General features: G+C 47.3%; 5 protein-coding genes across 5 annotated transcripts; 3 read left to right on the forward strand and 2 right to left on the reverse strand.

Annotated features, from left to right (window-relative positions):
* Positions 1–217: 217 nt before the first annotated feature.
* BHQ10_002678 (uncharacterized protein) lies at positions 218–1,712 on the forward strand (the record flags this gene model as incomplete). Its single annotated transcript, XM_040874850.1, has 3 exons — positions 218–505; positions 588–885; positions 937–1,712. The coding sequence occupies 3 exons, from the start codon at positions 218–220 to the stop codon at positions 1,710–1,712; spliced, it is 1,362 nt and encodes a 453-aa protein (XP_040731183.1).
* A 526-nt stretch (positions 1,713–2,238) lies between these two features.
* On the forward strand, positions 2,239–3,400 carry BHQ10_002679 (uncharacterized protein; the record flags this gene model as incomplete). The annotated part of the gene is made up of 3 exons (XM_040874851.1): positions 2,239–2,324; positions 2,376–2,609; positions 2,659–3,400. The coding sequence occupies 3 exons, from the start codon at positions 2,239–2,241 to the stop codon at positions 3,398–3,400; spliced, it is 1,062 nt and encodes a 353-aa protein (XP_040731184.1).
* A 545-nt stretch (positions 3,401–3,945) lies between these two features.
* BHQ10_002680 (uncharacterized protein) lies at positions 3,946–7,048 on the reverse strand (the record flags this gene model as incomplete). Its single annotated transcript, XM_040874853.1, has 5 exons — positions 3,946–4,698; positions 4,767–4,846; positions 5,074–5,244; positions 5,627–6,938; positions 7,010–7,048. 5 exons carry the CDS (start codon positions 7,046–7,048, stop codon positions 3,946–3,948), a joined length of 2,355 nt encoding a protein of 784 aa, XP_040731185.1.
* Positions 7,049–7,523: 475 nt separating this feature from the next.
* BHQ10_002681 (uncharacterized protein) lies at positions 7,524–8,672 on the reverse strand (the record flags this gene model as incomplete). The annotated part of the gene is made up of 1 exon (XM_040874854.1): positions 7,524–8,672. The coding sequence occupies one exon, from the start codon at positions 8,670–8,672 to the stop codon at positions 7,524–7,526; it is 1,149 nt and encodes a 382-aa protein (XP_040731186.1).
* Positions 8,673–9,676: 1,004 nt separating this feature from the next.
* Positions 9,677–11,178, forward strand: BHQ10_002682 (uncharacterized protein; the record flags this gene model as incomplete). The annotated part of the gene is made up of 2 exons (XM_040874855.1): positions 9,677–9,941; positions 9,998–11,178. 2 exons carry the CDS (start codon positions 9,677–9,679, stop codon positions 11,176–11,178), a joined length of 1,446 nt encoding a protein of 481 aa, XP_040731187.1.
* Positions 11,179–18,376: the final 7,198 nt, after the last annotated feature.

The following is an 18,376-nucleotide window of genomic DNA, read 5'->3' on the forward strand; positions in this document are numbered from 1 at the left end:
CTTCTTGCGTCTGTCATTCGACAAATTATGATGACTCGTTTTTGAGCATATTCATCGCTTTCATTATTGTTCTGCCGTTCTTTTTCATCACCTATTCCACTATTTGCGACACCCGTTTGTTTCCGTGAGGCGAATTTCACGATTTCGATATATATTACAGAGTCATTGGGCGTGGACGATAGTGCGAAATTCAGACCGACAGAAGTGAAGAATTGTCATGAGCCTCGACTCGAAAGCACCTGATATCTACGCACCTGCGACATCTCCATCCTCATCTTCATCCTCATCCTCATCGTCGCCGTCATCGTCATCGTTCCGCGGCGATCATCGCAATGATGCAACACAATTAAACAATGAACAAGATACCGGGTCGAGACACATATTGCAACAATTCGTGAGCAGAAGAAGTACTTCGTCGGAGTCGCGCGCAATGGACATGGCCGCAGGTTCTGCGGTCGTCCCGGTGGATGATTATGAGCATGAGACGCGGCCGCCGTATCTTCACGTATGTTACTCTTTCTATCCCAGTGAATCATTGTACTTTGATTCTGCTACTACTCAGAATGCTGATTTTTTTATTGGTAAAGTCCATGATAGCAGGTGGCATCGGCGGGKCATCCGGCGATATGCTCATGCACTCCCTCGATACCGTCAAAACCCGCCAGCAAGGCGATCCCCATATACCGCCCCGATACGGTTCAACGTCAGCATCATACATTAAAATCCTTCGTGAGGAAGGGTTTCGAAGAGGTTTATATAGTGGCGTGAGTCCGGCGTTGATGGGATCGTTTCCGGGCACGGTGATATTCTTTGGGACGTATGAGTGGTCGAAGAGGCATATGATTGATTCGGGAATTAATCCTACGTTATCATATCTTTCTGCTGGTATTTTTCTCTTCGAAAAGCTTGGTTTGACAGGATGCTAACTAGGCGAAGGGTTTATTGCCGATTTGGCTGCTTCGGTGGTCTATGTACCGTCCGAAGTCCTCAAAACACGTTTGCAACTCCAAGGTCGATATAATAATCCCTACACCAAGTCTGGGTACAACTACCGAGGAACGACAGATGCATTTCGAACAATCGTGCGAACAGAAGGCTTCGGCGCCATGTTTTCGGGATACAAAGCTACCATCTTCCGCGATTTGCCGTTTTCTGCGCTACAATTCGCGTTTTATGAGCAGGAACAGGAATGGGCGAAGAATTGGATTGGATCCAGAGAGATTGGACTGCCGATGGAAATCCTTACGGCGACCACGGCGGGTGGTATGGCGGGTGTCTTGACGTGTCCGTTGGACGTGGTTAAGACGAGGATTCAGACACAGCAGAATCCTGATGCTTTACCCAAGAAGAGTTCGACGCAGGCTTCGATATCATCGAAGAAGGACAGTCGGCCCCATGCACAACACAGCCAGCATACGTCATCTTCAACAATACCGTCTTCATCATCTAGCAAAACACATTCACGACCTATATCGACTTCATCGCCGTCGACATCTACACCTCAACCTGGCGCTCCCAATCTACACACATCGTCCGTCTTCACAGGACTCAGACTCATTTATAAAACCGAAGGACTGGCCGGCTGGTTCCGTGGTGTCGGGCCACGAGCGGTCTGGACCAGTGTCCAAAGTGGCACGATGCTGGTTATGTATCAGTATCTGCTGAAGAAGTTGGAGACTATGTCGGAGTCTGAGGCGGTGCCGGTCATTTAATCTGGCATTTATACATATCATCATAGACGTTGTCATACCGTTATACATACTGGGCAATCGGCGAGTATGAGGCATGTTTGGCGTTTGTTTGGTTTGGCTGGGACTATAGAGTGTTAATTTACTGTAGACTACTGTACAATACTATTACATCTACCATATAAATAGTTATCTGCATAATGAATTCAATGCATTGTACTCTATGCCGTATGGGAAAAAGTGTAATCCCCATTCTGCAGGAAGATCACCGTGATCTGCAAACTGCTCGTGTCATCAGTATGTACGTAGTAAAGCAAAAAGCGGTGGCTGGGAAAAAAAAACACGCTAAGCCAGCCCGATGTAAACAAGCCCGCTCTTCCCCCACGGCTGTCGCTACAACATACCTCATCCCATCGCACCACGCCCTGCCATTTTCCTCCTTAATATATACGCTCCCAGTATACAATACCCTTCAATTTGCTATCAAATTGCTGTCGCATGGTCCACGCGATCTCATTTCTCTATACATCTACTCCTCTGAACTGAAATCATGTCGTCATCCTCCACGGGTCCCTACCTGCGCGCTCTGCGCAAAACAGAGCTGGCTGAGCTGGCTGAAATCTCTGACTTGAAAGAGTGCGCTAAACAATGCCCATACTCCTGATTGATGATGCTAATGTTTGGCAGCTACGCGGACCTCAAAAAAGCCGAACTCGAAGCCGCTCTCGACAGCCATTTGCGTGCTAACTCCTCCATCTTCTCCGGCGAGAAGCGTCTGGCTGATTACTACCGCCGCCTGTCGCAGCCGGCGCGCTTGTCGTCGCCCGTCAAGAAGGAACCCAAGTCCGAGTCGTCCCTCATCTCTGTCGGAAGCGAGGAAAAGAGGGTATCGCGACGAACACGCAAGGCTTCTACCGAAGCGTACGTTTATTTCTTCTGACTTGACGCGTCGAATACTAATGAATGGTAGTGAGGAAACTGAATCCGAAAAAACTCAAACCCCCGCGTCTACTGCAGTCGCCACGCGCACTCCGGCGCGTTCACCGCTCTCCTTCGCGGCATTGCCGCCTTCGCCTGCTGTCGTCACCGACGCCATTGATCGCCAGACCACCATCGTTCGCGAAAAGGTGTCTGACGCGTGGACCAAGTCCGGTATCTCGGAGCGCTCCGACGCATTGCGCGCTACACTCAGCAGCGTCAAGTCTATTGAAACCATCTTCGTGGTTTTGGAATTGATCGGATTGGCGCGCGAATTGATCCCCTTGCGCTATTTGACTACCGTTCCTGCGGTTGAGACTGTGAACACGCCCGAGCTTTCGGTCAAGATTCCTGACCTGTTCGTCTTGATTACTGGTACCTTCTGGGCACCCTTCTTGCTCTGGGCGACGACCAGCCTTGTGCTGCCATTGACCTTGGCGTACTTTTTCAACTTGAGTCTTCACGCGCAAGCTTCCACGCACTCGCATAACACGCGTCGTGCCTCATCCACTGTCCAACAACAGGTGGCCAGCTTTGATCCGTTGGTGTACAACATCACCAAGGCGCTGATTTCGTACTTTGTCTTTGCGAATCATTTCACGTTCTGGAGTACCTTTAGCCATTTCTCAATTGAGAAGGTGAATGTTGCTATTCCGGGACAGTGGCCTGGTGTGTTGACGGGATCGGCGGTTGGAGTCTTGGTCAGCTTGTATGATGCTGTTTTGAGGAAGTAACTGCTTAGCAGGTGCTGGGTCCAATTTGTTTGGACTGAATCTTGAAATTCGTCTTGAGATTTCTTGTTTCTTCTTCTTCTCTCTCGTTCCGCTTCGGTGTTGGTCGTATACAGAACATCACAAGAATGTCGAATGGTCAGAGAAAAAATGCCATGCATATAAATAATGACAGTGGAGTTTGACCGGCGGTTGGTATGGTATGGTATATGTTTGGGATTCTGTTCTTGATCAGCTTCCTGTCGAAGTTGATAATAAGTCATATGACTTTTGGACCTGTCTCGAAACGGCGTTAAGTTTGTCGCTATATTGATTTGTACTCGTTTTTTTTTATTGTTTTAGTCTATTTTTTGTCTTCCTGGTGTGTATGGTTCTCAGATATCCCTTCGCTTCCTGTTCGTGCACATTGATTTTTACCCCCCCCCACCCCTTTGATAGTCGATGCCTAGTTATTGGTTGTGATTATATATCGGTTATTTTGGCAATGCAATACAATTCCGTTCTATATTCCCGATCTTTTGTATTCAATCAAGTAGATTAGATCGATACTACGAATTAACAATCCTCTTAAACCTCTCCCCCAACTCAACCGTAAACAGCACAGCCCGGTTGATGTCCACATCAACATCGACCTCTAGTCTGTCGGCGCGAATGTGGTTACTCGTCGATAACTGTCCGCCTATCTCTGTGCGCCAGCGCGTGACGTCCCATTCAAAACCTGTCAGGGAGATGAGCGTTGGCCCCGAAAGCGGGATTATGCCCACGTTTTCGGAGAATACTTCTTTCCTTTCTTCCTCTTCGTCATGATGATGGCTAGGGACTTGTTGATGCGTAAATGGCGTGTGTATTACATTCTTCCCAGGAGGCAGAATGAAGGAAAGACTCTCTTCAGAGAGGAGATACAGGTCCCCCGCTTGGGCTTGGCTTATAGGGGTGGTGGTGTTGGTGGTAGATTGCCTTTTCTCCTCGTACGCGGCGTATAAATGGTGGACTTGCGAAAAGCCCTGGTCGACTCTGCCGCCTAGACCGCCGAGGACGACGATATCTAACTGCTCTTTCTTTGCTGTTGCAGATGGTAGGGTCAAGTGGGAGGTCATGTATAAATCGTGATTGTCAACGCCCACGGTCGGATTCTCGCGCGCGAGGATTGAGTGCGCGTGGGCGTGTAGGAAGCGGATGCATTTCGTGAAGTCGGTGGAGTATTGGTCAGGATCGTGTAAGATGGGGACATGGTGCGTTTTGTAGTGTGTGAGGACGTGTGGGTGAATTGAGTCGAGGTCACCGAGGATGCAGGATGGTAGCTTTTTTGTTGTCGAGGGTTAGTTACACTGCAGATGAGAGGCGCAGGGAAAGGGATGGGGGGACGGACATCGATGTTTTCAATGGAGCGAGATTTCATGAGTTCGTAGTAGCGGTTTGCGCCGCCATCGGCGACGAGGGTGTAGCATGCTGTTGATGTCAGTACATTATTTCGAGCAGAGATTATCTACGCGTGGTGGTGGATAGTTGGAGGGATAATTGGATCTCATCCAGCGCACGTGAGGAGATAGATGCGCGCCCATAAACGGCGCGGGGTATGTATCCATTTTTCTCCATGCGATTGCAATAGATCGACAAACTCCAGTACATGCTTTGCTTGCAATCAGATTGCTTAGAGGAAGGTAAAAAGAACGCACCATGTCTCCTCACAGCGTCAAATGCATTCTCGTTGATCGGCTGGTTGAGTATCAGGATCGCAAACGGGGTTGTCGGGATGATGTCCGTTCGGAAAAAGGATGCGGGATGCCATTCCATATCAGATTGAGTCATGCCTTGTAACTCAGCTTGGAGTATCTCTGAGAAGATACCTAATTAGGTTGTGGGAAATGAGTCAATTCGTGAGAGATGTACATTTAGGTAAAGATGGTCGAGATCAGACAGCAGAATCGGCACGTCATATCAACTGTCGACCCACTACTTTATTTATCTCTATCTGAGCCTTCCTCTTCCGTCTCGTGAACTTACTGCCACTCGTTTATCTGTAAGGGTCATCGGCACAATACAATCTGTACTAGATGAATAGTTCCAAGTTGCACTTAAGTTGAGGAAACTAGATAGACTATTTGACAATTACATGCACATATACAACCCACGAGAATCAATTCCACCCGACGCCAAACTCAAATATGATAGCCATCCAGACATAGATAAATCAACCCTTGATCCGACTCCAAAACCAATGATACAAACTCCGCCATTCCGCCGCATCATCCTCGACATACTCGCCCACAATCTCTGCCAACTCATTCGTCTCCTCAAACGGAGAGTACTCAGGTGGCGCGTTCGAGGACATGTCAACCGACACATTCGGGCTTGTCACTGACGAAACACCTTCTTTTACTGACTCGGCTACCTCCTTTGCGCCTTCGCGTGCAACTTCGGCGTATTCTTCGGCTTGGAGACGGGCGCGGACGATAAGTTCTTCGGGTGATGGGTATTTCTTTATTAAGATCAAAAGCGTGTAGTATGTTTGTACGATGCTGGAGTGGACAATGTCCTTTGTCAGCATTGTGATGCCATGGGATAGAAAGCCCTTGACGACTTCGCCGAAAAGTCCGTCGTATAAAGCGCTAATTCCTTCCTCTGCTGCAATGGATTGAAGGCTTGTGAACAGGCTAAAAGCAAATGTATTGGATGGTTTCGTGTCCTCGCTCGACGATGAGTCTGCTTGTACGCGAGTCTTGGCGAGTGAGACTGGGTATGTAACAGCCGAAGCAACAGCTTTGCTGATGGCTGCCAGCAAGAATGTCACCGTGGCCGAAGGATTCTTTCGTTTGTGTCGGGGGAGCAGCAGATACTTCAAAAGTTCGTTCAAGAAAAAGGTTATTGACGGGTTCAATGTCAAGACCAAGCTTTCGGAGTATCCAGACCAGAACCCGATCAACCCTTTTTCAGTCCTGATCTGCGCGGCGACTTGTTTCGTTGATATCGGTTTGGATTGATTGTCAAGCGCGGCAGTTTGCTTTCTTGTCACTATATTCGCAAGCGGCGTTGTCCACAATTTTGAAAAGGCTCCAGCGACAACTCCGATAGCCAATTCGTCTAGAATCGGCAATACCGCGCGTTTCTTTCCGTTGTTGTTGCTCGCTTTTGAATTGAGTCTCCGTTGTCGGAGGATAGTATACGCAAGAAAAAACAAAAATGAATCCGCAATGGTCTTCCATGTATCGTCGCCAACACCAGTGAAAAATCCCTGGATGCCGCCTTCTTTTGCATATATTTTCTGTGCCGCGTCTTGAATACTCGCATACCCCGTTTTTCGATCTGCTTCTTTATCGCCGCTTGATTGCTTCTTACGTGCGGCGAGCCGTTGCATCTGTAATCTGGTAACGATCAATTTCAATGGATAAGTCGCGACATTGGAAACAGCTGATCCCGCGGCGCCGGCCACAGCGTGTCCCAGCGCGGGGAGGGCTGGGCCTCGCAATGCGGCGGTTTTCCAGTCGACATTGGGCTTGGGACGTTCGGGGTATTCGTATTTGTGGTAGAGCTCAAAGGCGTCCTACGATTGATTAGTTGTCCTAGTACTGGATAGTACTTAATATCACTGGATGGATAATAACAATAACATACAAGCCTTGCTTCGTATATGGTTCTGTCGTCGTCTGCCATGGTTTCTGTGTTGCTGCACTAGCTAGTCTTTAGAGATGCATGATGAATATTAGTCTGGCAAGATGAGATAGATCATAGAATAGATAACTGAGCAAAAGCCGAGGTTGTGGTGTCAGTTGATAAAGAAGGCCTGGGGAAGTGGAGCAACATTAGATACGACGTCATCTACAACGGCTGTCACATGCCCAGCTTATAACCCTAATCCTAAGTGAGCCCTAACTCGAGGGCCTCTACGTTCGTCATCTTCTTTATACATTAGTTCTTTCAACCCCCGCTTTATAGCTTTGTTAACTCTGTGTTTTTCCACCAGCTCCTACTTTTAGGCGTTACAAAAACTTCTTTGGCGGTCAAGATTGCTGGAAAATGGGTTTCGAGAGCACCTATGGCCCCAATTGCTTCGCTATTGTCGGTGCTGAATATGAAACTCTACAAAGAGGTAAATTGCCCGAGATCTATGCTTAAATACAAAACATCATCACTCGCTAAAATATCTGTTTAGATCACTCCCATTAACCAAAAACTCGGCATCAGCTCTCTTCTCCGTCGCACCAGGTAGTGCCGCAATGACTCGATCGAAATCGTTCCGATGCTCATCCATGAGATCTTTGCAGCCCTGACAAAGACGCAGCCCACAGCCCTGGGCTTCTGGTGACGACGGATCCTCAATGTCGTTTGCGAATATATCGATGATCTGGGTCGTTGAACAGCGGAAGAATGCGGGATTGATGCAGAACGAGCACCATTCGTTGATTTGATGGCGTCGGCCTCGAAGCCTACGTCCACCCAGACTGTTGAATGCGGTTTGGATGTTGAATGTGTATGGATCATAGTTTGGGATGGCTGTTACTTGATGACCGCCGCAGTTCATGATGTGCAATCGTGTAAGTGCGCACACGTTACACATTCTTGTGGGCTCCTGTCCGTCGTCGCGATGGCCGCCACAGAGTTCCTCGAACCAAGTTACATGGTCGATCACTGACACGGTCTTAATTCCAAGACCGAACATTCCGAATGTGAAGTCTGTGCAGAAATCGCATGGAGAGCCGCAATTATTGCCGAGTTCGCAATCAATGGGATGAGCAAAAGCTGTGATAATTATTCGCTCGATTCCCTCCGAGTCTTCCATGGATACATCTTCTTGAGCGGTATCTTTTGAATCGTTTTTGGTACTAGAAGGAGCATCGGCTATTTCATCGTCGTCACTATCCACGAAATCCCGGAAAACATCTGCATGCTTCAGCTGTAGTAGCAAAGACTTGCCACGTACCGATGAGAACGAAAGCTTGACTATGCGCGACGCTGGTGCTGGTTCAACAGGTGTCGATGACTGGGGTTGTATAGCCCTCCTTCTCCGAGTACGAGGTGTGCTGGGTTCGTAATTGTCATCGTTTTCGTCGTCATCCGGTATATCCATGTCAATCTCTCTCAATTGAGATGCATTTCGTTTTCGGAGATTGTAACAGGCAGCGAAATCCCCGATTGCATATGACTGCTTACGCGTTGCGACGGGTTTGTGCCTTCCAAAGACGCGGATTGCTTGCTCTAGCCTTTCTCGAGTGTAGGGCTTGGTAGGTTGGAATTTGATGCACTCTTGTCGGCGCCTTTGCTCTGGATTTGGGGTCATCTCGATATTACACTCTGTGGTTGTTGTTTCCGGATTGTATTTGATCAGCACCTTTCTCTATTCTATGGGAAGCAGATGTTCAAGGCTTGATTTTGCGTAATCACGAATAGATAAGTTCGACTCAGCTCGGTTGCACAATGTACTTACGAAGGTAGAAGAATTGGTGCTTTGAGATAGTCTAGAATCTTCACTTTCGTACCTCTTGGGATTCCTCGTCGTCATCAGTGGTATGCTTCTTCGACCCGAGACCTTTAAGTTGACGATTGCTCTCACACAGTTGTTGATTCCTTGCTTTGATTCAATCTTTGAACTCCTCACTTCTCATATCACTCACCACATTGAGAATTGGGATCGCCGACTTCAGATATCTCTAGCTGAGTTCCTTGACCTCACTTGATCGTCTTCTCACATGCAACTTGTGTATAACATCCAGTCACAATTACACTACATCTTGACCATGGATGATCCTTTTATATGCCATTGATGTATCACTTTCATCCCGAATTCTTGGACTCCTCCTTCCTCTCACACCATTTTCTTTTGTAATGTGGTGGTCAACTCATCCGAGATCCCTTCATGGCTTTGTGTGTTGAAGGTAAATTCCTCTACCCGCCGAAAATCCTTCTTCTTTTTCTTCTCTTTCCTCGTCTTTGGTCTCAAGTTTCAGATTCTTCTACTTTTCCCAAATGTCCCACAGTTCTTGGCCAGTTCACTTTTCACTTGATCCCAAGTCCTTTCTCGATCAGAGTTTGGCTGTCATCTCAGACATTACTACGAGCGGATTTGGCATCAAATCAGGTACTACTACGATTATCCTTTGGTTTTCTCTTTTTGATGGGCTAATCTTGACTCCTCTAGCCCCCCAAATTTCATTCTGTACCCACGTCGACGGCCTCTTGGGCTTCACCACTACATGTACCTTACCTCATACTTCAAATCTAACTTGTTAGCTTCACTTATCTCACTACAATTAGAAAGCATCTTCTACAACGATCTCTACCACAATGGAATCCAATGATGGCCCAGGACCGTCAGGAGATGTGATCGACCTCACTTCATTTAGCTCTCCAGAACAAGCCTCTCAAGACACCGAAGTTGCCCGCCCCGCCCTACAGATCATCTCAATTGAAAAATCACAGCATGACACTAAGAACATCGTAATGTCCCCAGACAAAACATCGCTGTTCAGACCTCCAGCTTTCACACTGGACCTTTTCAAGGAGTGTGTCGATGAGGACGACGACAAGACCCGCGAGGAGGAGCCTGAAGGTCCGTCCACCCTCTTTACTGTCCTATTGTTCAATACTAATATCCTTAACTCACAGTTCTGTCTAGTAGACAAAAATCAGACAGCCGTACTCTCTTGCCTGGATTCACTACACCTGAGCAGACGTTCAGGAACACCGCAACGTCAGATGATACAGAATTATTCGTCAGGGCAGACAACTACGATGATGACGATGTAGTGGGAGTCTTTGCGCCTAGAATCAAACGTCCAAAGCCCCTCCGCACAAGCCTGAAACTGTTGACCACCCAAAGAATGCCAGGTTTGACACAGCAAGGTCAACGTTTACCACAACACCTTCGCAATGGATATCGTCGAGGAAAACAAGACATCATCATAGGAGGGGAGTCATACAAAGATCTTGATCACCTAGCTGGCGCCTCGCAACGACACATATCCACACAGTCATACGGGCATGTACATACCGCACTACCAGCTGCAAACATGATTCCCACTGATGGCAGAGGGTACATTGTCACAAACTCATTCATGACAGGCGCACAACGTAAGCGTCTCGAGCAGCAAGAAAGACTCGAAAGAGCCCTCGCGGATCTCGAAGAATGCGTCACGGCAAATCCGACCGACGTGAAACTACAGGGGAGACTACTTCATCTCAGAGCACTACAGAACCGCTTAGAGCAGAACGAGAACACATTTCTCAAGAGCGCGGAAGTTGGTATTGTCAAGGAGGTGGAGAGGATGCTTTCAAGGCGACGAATGCATATGGTCACGGCGGAGTTTGAGAATCAGGCAAAGGCTATGGTTGAGAGTATGGTTATGTCGTCGTCGGCAGGAAGAAAGGGAGGGAAGAAGCGTGGCTTCGATGATGGGTCGATGTCGCCTCAATCATCATCGTATAGGAGCGAAGCTGGGGGGACGTCGGAAAGGTCTTCGTTTTCGCATCCTTCTACGGGAGGGAAGACGGTTCCTCAATCTTACTATCAGCGACACAAACGAGAAAGATTTACGCATGAAATCGAGGGAGATGATAATGATGAAGATGAGGATGTGAATTTGGACGATGGACAGGAGAGAAAGACCTATGGTGGCAAGACTACTGCGCAGGATAGTTTGGATTATGATACTGCAAAGGTACTTGTGAAGGCGATGGAGGGGGAAGAAGGGGTCAAGGATGGAGGTGAGGTGGAAGACAGTAGTGATGATGTTAAGGACACTAGTGATGACAATACGGATGATGGCAATGGTGGTGCAAATGAGTAGTCAAATCACATAGAAACTTACATTACATGCCTTTGATGAGATTTTCTGATCGGCTGAGTCCATACTTCCTCCATACAATCGTTTCAAGTGTAATAAGCTCCTCGCTTTTGCCCCAGATCATGAATATAATCACACACGGAGACACACAACGGCCATTCTACACACCACAAAGGAATTTTTTATCATCAATCTCGTGGCAAATCGCCAACGAACTCTACAGATGGAGGGTGTAGCAGTGGCAGTGCCACATTTTGCTGGATTGGGTGATTGCCTTCCCAAATGGGTAAGTTTAGGTCTATATCCAAGAGGGTATACTGAGGTACCTACACGTGTATCGAGGTATAGATGGGTGCATACCGGCTGAAACTAGTAAACCTATCTAACAATATGAACTGGTSGAGCCACAATCATGCACCCCTCTTCCCCATCGTTTTGATGTCGGTTCAGGCCGGATTGAGGTAGTATTATGCTGTGTATAGCATACCAAAATCGCAAGAGTCAACTTTGCCTCCACAAACTCAAACTTTCTACCTACCTACCTACCTAGATTGTCATATCGGCCGATAGTCGCAACGCCACTTGGTCTTGGTCTTGGTCTTGGGCCTTTGATCGAATCGCGTTGCGGTTTGACCTACTGAGTCAGTGTCACACTATGCATCCGAATTCCGGGCGTTACAAAAAAGAGTATCGAATATTTGTGATCTACGATCCGAGCGAGACAATGGTATGAGGGGTAGTAGGACGAGCCTCGGAGCGTACGACGATGCTTCTATCAAATGTGACAATGAAACATTCAAGGGGCATGGAATCGGAGTCTGAAGATTGTAGGTAGGTATGTATCTCCTCGGCTCTACCACATCTTGAACACACGCTTGATCAGTGTGCATCGACAAAAAGTCGGTCTGCACCGAAACATGCATTGATACATTCGACCAAGTCTCGAAGCACAGAAATCATACGATGCCAAACTCTAAATTCGATATATGTACATGTACATATACATGTACAAAGCATGTACCCATATCGAAGTTTATTATGATAGTCCGATCGCTAAGTTGCCACTATCTATCTGGCAAGGTATAATAGCCACTTTGTACATCCAACCAGAGACAATATAGAGGCAACGCAAAGCTCACCTAGCTAAAATTCTATCTATATATGGTATATGCACAGGATGTAGGTAGTGGATAGCGTCTGTGCTGATATCCACCATCACCACCATCACCACCATCAACTACCGTCAAATAGTGGACGACTAGCCATAGACGAGTGAAGGAAAATGATTAGGCCAGGTACACCCGGACGCTGGATTGTCAGTGCTGTCAGTGCGGCGGCGTCGAGTCTCTCTTCCCTTGGACAAAAAGCGCACGGGAATGGCTTCCGCAATGGAGGATGGCTCATATATCAATGTATCAATGTATCTTGTGTCTTACTAGGTATCTGTTTTTGTCGCATACTATGCATCGCCACTACCCATGCTAAAGTCAAAATTGGACGTAAAAGTCAAATTATATCCGTCCTTAATCTGATTGCTTGCATCTTAACGTTGCGTGTACACGACAGGGATGAGCACAGATAGAGACAGGGATTGTATATGTACATACATACAACGGACTCGCATGGTGGAATTAAGGTATCTGATAGCTCACACAAAGCTATCAGCTACCCCGCCTTGCGGTGTCCATTCTCGCTTCAAGTTTCTCTAGTCTCTACGATGTAGACGAAATGAGGGGATGTGCACGGCCGTTACACCAGAAAAAGAAGGGGCTTGTCTGCACTGTGTTGGGGATGTAGGTGTAGGCGAGGATTCGGATGGCTCGGACTTCTAGTTTGCTAGTTGCAACTAGTTTCACTGTTTCAGTGGGAGCTTCGACATCGACATGTAGGTGGTTGAGTTGGCATTTCTGGACATTGACGCTGGCGGGGGGGTCTGGGTCGGAGCACCACACACACATCTACTAGAACATGTTGAGGGTCGAACGAGCCCCGCTGATAAGGATCAGCCACTGAGCCACAGGCGTTGATCTCCAGTGCCGTTCTCCAGTCAGCTTCATTCTACATGGGAGCGTAGCAGGTCTCGAATAGAATTGATAGAATTGCATGGGGGTAGGTCTACTCCATGAACTGGACTCCATACTCCTTCCATATCCGTACAGTCAGTGCACGTTCCAGCAACAAGACAAAGTCTTGTCAGATCGATATCGATTCTACAGCACAACTGCCGACCACTCACAGCCATCCTCTTGACCGCTTTTGTGATGTCGATGCAATCCCGTCATGGCAGAGCCTCGTCATGCAATCAGATGTGCAACAAGCTAAGAAATCTGTCCGCTGATAAGAACCACCGCAAGTATATTCCGTAGTGACTAGTAGTCAGGTCATACACGGCCTGAAGACATACGAATGCAGCATGCAATCAAACCACCTGATTCCATCCTTAAGAACAAGGTCGGTATCAGCATGGATGTTTCCTGATGCATGCGTCTGTACGACTCAGGAGGCAGGATAACGACGACGACAAAACAGGGAAATGCGCGTTGGCAGCGTCGCCAAAACAGGGAACGATACAAAAGAACGAAGGGGGCCAGACCGTGGTAGTGCTTAGCAGTGCTAGCTCCAACGGGGCTAGTGTGTTCGCTTAATGCTGCTGACAGGGCTGGACGGGTCTTTTTGATAGCAGAAGAGCAAGGGTTAGCAAATTAAAAAAACACTATAAGAAGTTCGTTCCCTCGATTTTCCTGGTTTGAGGAGCAGAAAGAAAATCGAAGAGGAGTGTTGTAAAGAAAGCTACACGTGACCTCGATATGCTTATTTGAAGCTGTGTAGATCTGTTGAGCACGGAGCATATTTTCGTAAACTATTTCTGAGCGTATGTATTGTTTGATACACACCTACTACATTAAGACCTCAGTCGATCACCAAAAGTGAGCGAGATATATGCACTCTGATTGGTCCCATCTCGCTTTGACATAGGCCCCGTCCGTTACACTAGCCATATCGGTACTAGCCTGACGGTAAGGGCCATACATACGAACAGTGCGACTCTATCTCTGATCCTCTGAACGATAAATCTGAATATTGACGCCGGTATGAGTATACGCTACTAGAAAATCGCTCAGGCACAGACTTGGCATTATCAATGTCTCGCGCCATCGAATCTCGAGCAACATCCGTGCTTAGCGACCAGGCGAGATCACTCCACGGAGGACATACTACATGCGTGTGCATTCGAGGCCAATTTCAACGGTTGTGGTTGCGAAGCACTGACCATTCTGTATCCGTGCTCTTGCTGGGGCACTGCGGGCAGAGTCAATGCTTTTCGCCTCAACCTGGAACCACGCAAGAAAATTTTTTTTTCACCCTTTGGAGGAAGCAAGGAGATGTGTTTCTGAACGACTGGATTGGATGGGGAGGAGAATAAGGTTATCCTTCTTTTGGCCACTGCCCAGCGAAAGTTGACTCCCGGAGGCGGGAGTATCTCTCTCCGCGGGAGTCCCCATCTCATAGCACAAACTGAGTACGGAGTAATAAAATATGGAGAGGGGTTCCATGGGCCAGTGCGGATATGGAAATTCCATGGGCAGGGCTCTATTTACTGTTTGCGGTATATCAACTCCTCGATAGAAAAATTTTTATCATGATCTAGATTCGTGTCTTTGACGTTGCTTGAAGTGTATGCCGAGGGCATATCAAAGGTTAATCGTTCACCGGAAAACAAATTCGATTAGATGAGGCGATCTTTGACGTTTTGGCGTTGCTTTGTCTTTGCTTTTGCAGATGCATGGATGCCTACGCAGTGCAGCGCTGAAAGGAGACAAAAAATAATACACAGCCACTAGTGTCTTTTTGTTGGCTCGTGCTGCTGATACATGAAGTTTATTAATAATGGGTTGTGTATACGCGATACATGCGAAATGGTGTTGTTCTCGAGACATCGCAGTGTCTTTCTAGTCCGAGCTCGTTGGAGTATATACTTGGGAAGCTAAGAGGAAGACCGGATTACTCAAACGGTCCTGCCGCTTGACAATCAACTCATGCACCTCATAACTCGTGCAGTGGCTAGATCGTGCGAATAGTGGCAGGKGACAAGCACATACATAGCTCTAATGCACACACAGCCCTATGCCACTGCAGAGCTCATACAGCTCAAATAGCTCCGGAGCCCTCACAGCCGTGTCTGATCCTCCCTACAGTACGAGGCATGCACAGGTCCTTGATTTTAGAATCAGATCAGACGCAAACTTTTCTCCATACTACATAGTACATAAATGGTATACGGCGCCTGATTGGCTTCGACTCGGAAGATTGTTACCTAGCCGCATTCCCTAGACGCCCGCCAAGCCCTCCCACAGGCCATCCATGTATCTCCGCGGTGGGTACCATCTGCCGTATTTTATCGGAGTATTACCTGATACATACAGCATACAGCATACAGACGGCAAGTAACACCATACACGTGTATCTGTGATCCCAGCAATTCGTTATCGCATCAGAAAAAGAAAAGAGCGCGAGGAAAAAAATATGACGCTATTCAGAGTTCGATTAATATAAATGTAATTATCTTGTCTCGCCCTGAAACATCCTACCATGTAGTATACCTTTCGTATCGGCAATTGATGGCAGACCACGGAGTCCGTACTCCGTTTAGCAGCGCAGCGAGCAGAGATAGACAGGCCTAGACCGTGAAAAACTTCACCTGTTGTGCTCTCGATGACGTCACCAGCGTCCTCCCACGAATCCGTGCCTTGGAAATTCGGCGCTAACTCGTTTCTTCTAATATATTCTGATGTATCTTTTATATGATTATCGACATCATGTCAAGTACCATCATCTAGGAGTGGTATGCGTATTAAGTAAATCGTGTCATGTGTGGACACGGTACCGGGAACATCGATGGCTAATATTGAAGGACACGGGATGAACCGCTAAACACAAAGCAAAAAACTCGAAATTTCCTGATCGGACCATTTCCAGAAATTAGCGAGTCGTGTAGACTCACTATGTAGTTTCAGGAAAATGGAGAGAGACTGGAGATCGAAACTCTGAATAGCATCCCCAACCCCGTTGCCAGCTCGCAACTTTGGCTTCAAAACTTGGGGGCGCCCCACAGACCGAAAAGTGAAGTTCGTCGTGGAGTGTATGGAGTACATGGCCAGAAGTCCCATCACTGCGTCATAATGCTGGTGAGGTACATGGAGGTCATGTACTCCAGGTCCGCAGTGGGAAGGCACTAAATTAGTCGATTGTTCGTTGGTTAGTACAGCTCCTTCCTCAGGCCCCCTACGCTGCCGTGCTATGCGTAGTAGTACGGAGTACATAGTAGAGACTACGTAGGGATGTGCGCGTCGGCAAGCGACAAATTCCAAGTTCCAAGTTTCTAGACTCTAATAGCGTCATTATTGTTGGTCTGCGGGCACGGTAAGTATTCGCGCCGAGACAGACTCAATGAAGAAGAAAGGAAAAAAAAAAAAGAAAAAGAGTCTCAAAAAAAAAAATCAACAAAAATAATTATCGTCAGTCTTGTACGTACATGTTACATGGACTTGTACTTGTATATGTACATCCTCGCAATAGCTTCACATTCAGCACGTGTACGTAGTATTGCGTTATCGGCGTTGTGACAAACGTTGGGAACTAGTGGCGAATATGGTGGGGCTCGGCTCAGCCTTTATCTCTGGACCACATCAATAGTAAGTCCTAAGTAGCATGTAAGTACTTATCTATTACCCACTTCCGGATAGCCTCTAGTATCTACTCAGCATGCAGGTTTCACGTTCCATGTCATGTATACATAGTACAATTGAGTGGCGTGATAATTAGCTGTCTGTACGATGTAGTGTGTCGCACCGTGTGCGGAATGTGGCGTTGATAGTTGAGATTATGATTATTATTAGACATATTAAATACGATCCTTTATCCTTGTTGGATTGGTTCCGTCCTGGATGTAGAATTTGCGCGGCTAACTTCCCAAGTGTCAGACAAATGGCGTGGACATGGCTTTGCGATGGCGTTGGATGGGCATGTTTCGGAGTGGGCTGGGCCGTATGTATCGGTACCGATACACGATTATGTAATGCTACACCATTGAAACCGATACAGATACAGACAGTCGTACCACGGAAATCCTTATCAGTCAAGACAAGAAGGACATACAGAGCATAACAATCAAGGTAACGTTACAAAGAACGTGCAACTCCGTGTGCCGTCGTCTGTACGGGACTACGGAGTGCTGAAGTGTAATATATGTAACTCGGGTTACCACCATCAATACACGACCCGAGCTAGACTATCAAAGTTTTTCCTGTGGTGGATCCCCACCATATCGGTGGCTGCATGCTGATATTGTATGAGGCGATTCGATTAATCACTCGACTCATCCGTAGAGTCGATGAGTAAGTGCTTGCCACGAACGAGCCATTCAATTGTCTGTAGTGGACGAATGTATACGACAAATAATGAAATACCGAAAATCCATAAAAGAGTATCCTACAAAGCCGTACAGATAGCAATTCCATCCAATGACAACCGCGACAGCCTCGCACGGCCCTAACCAAGGCAGATCCAAGCTCCCAGACCGTTCTGTCGCATTTTCACTGCGATTCGCCATTCACCACCTCCCTTGTTCTGTCTGTCTGTCTATGGTTTGCAAGGTTTGGGCCAAAGGTCGGTCAGTCAATCAGTCACTCAGTGTACTCTGCAACCCTCCATCTTTCTGGTTCGCACTACTTTACTAGGTAAAATCTCTATCAGCAGAAACTGCAGTGGAGAGGATTTGCCGCCACTGTACCACACCTGCTGTCTAGTCCATCGACTTAATAGCCCAAGTATTAACTATTTCAAGGTACAGCTAAATTACTGACTAGAAAGTGTCCATAGGCCGGAGGCGCATCTTAGTCAAGAGAACTTATCTCGACTTAGTCAGGATTTAGCCCGCTTGCAAGTGCAGGGATAATCCACTTGGCTCCGCTACCAAGGTCTGGTCTATACAAATTCCGTATATTAATGATTAGTACATTATCAGCGCCCACCCTTCCGGATCTCCCGTTTTATACTATTCTAATATACTTCCTTCACTTCAGACCTTTTCTTTCCTCTCTTTCCTTCATTTTCCCCTGACTACCGGGGTACGAGGGAATCTGCGGAGGATTGCAGACGTTTTTTTATTTCTGTTTCAAGACTTGATCAAAGGATGCTGGGA

The sequence above is a fragment of the Talaromyces amestolkiae genome, assembly GCF_001896365.1.
Source record: "Talaromyces amestolkiae strain CIB chromosome Unknown scaffold4.1, whole genome shotgun sequence".
NCBI lineage: Eukaryota > Fungi > Ascomycota > Eurotiomycetes > Eurotiales > Trichocomaceae > Talaromyces > Talaromyces amestolkiae.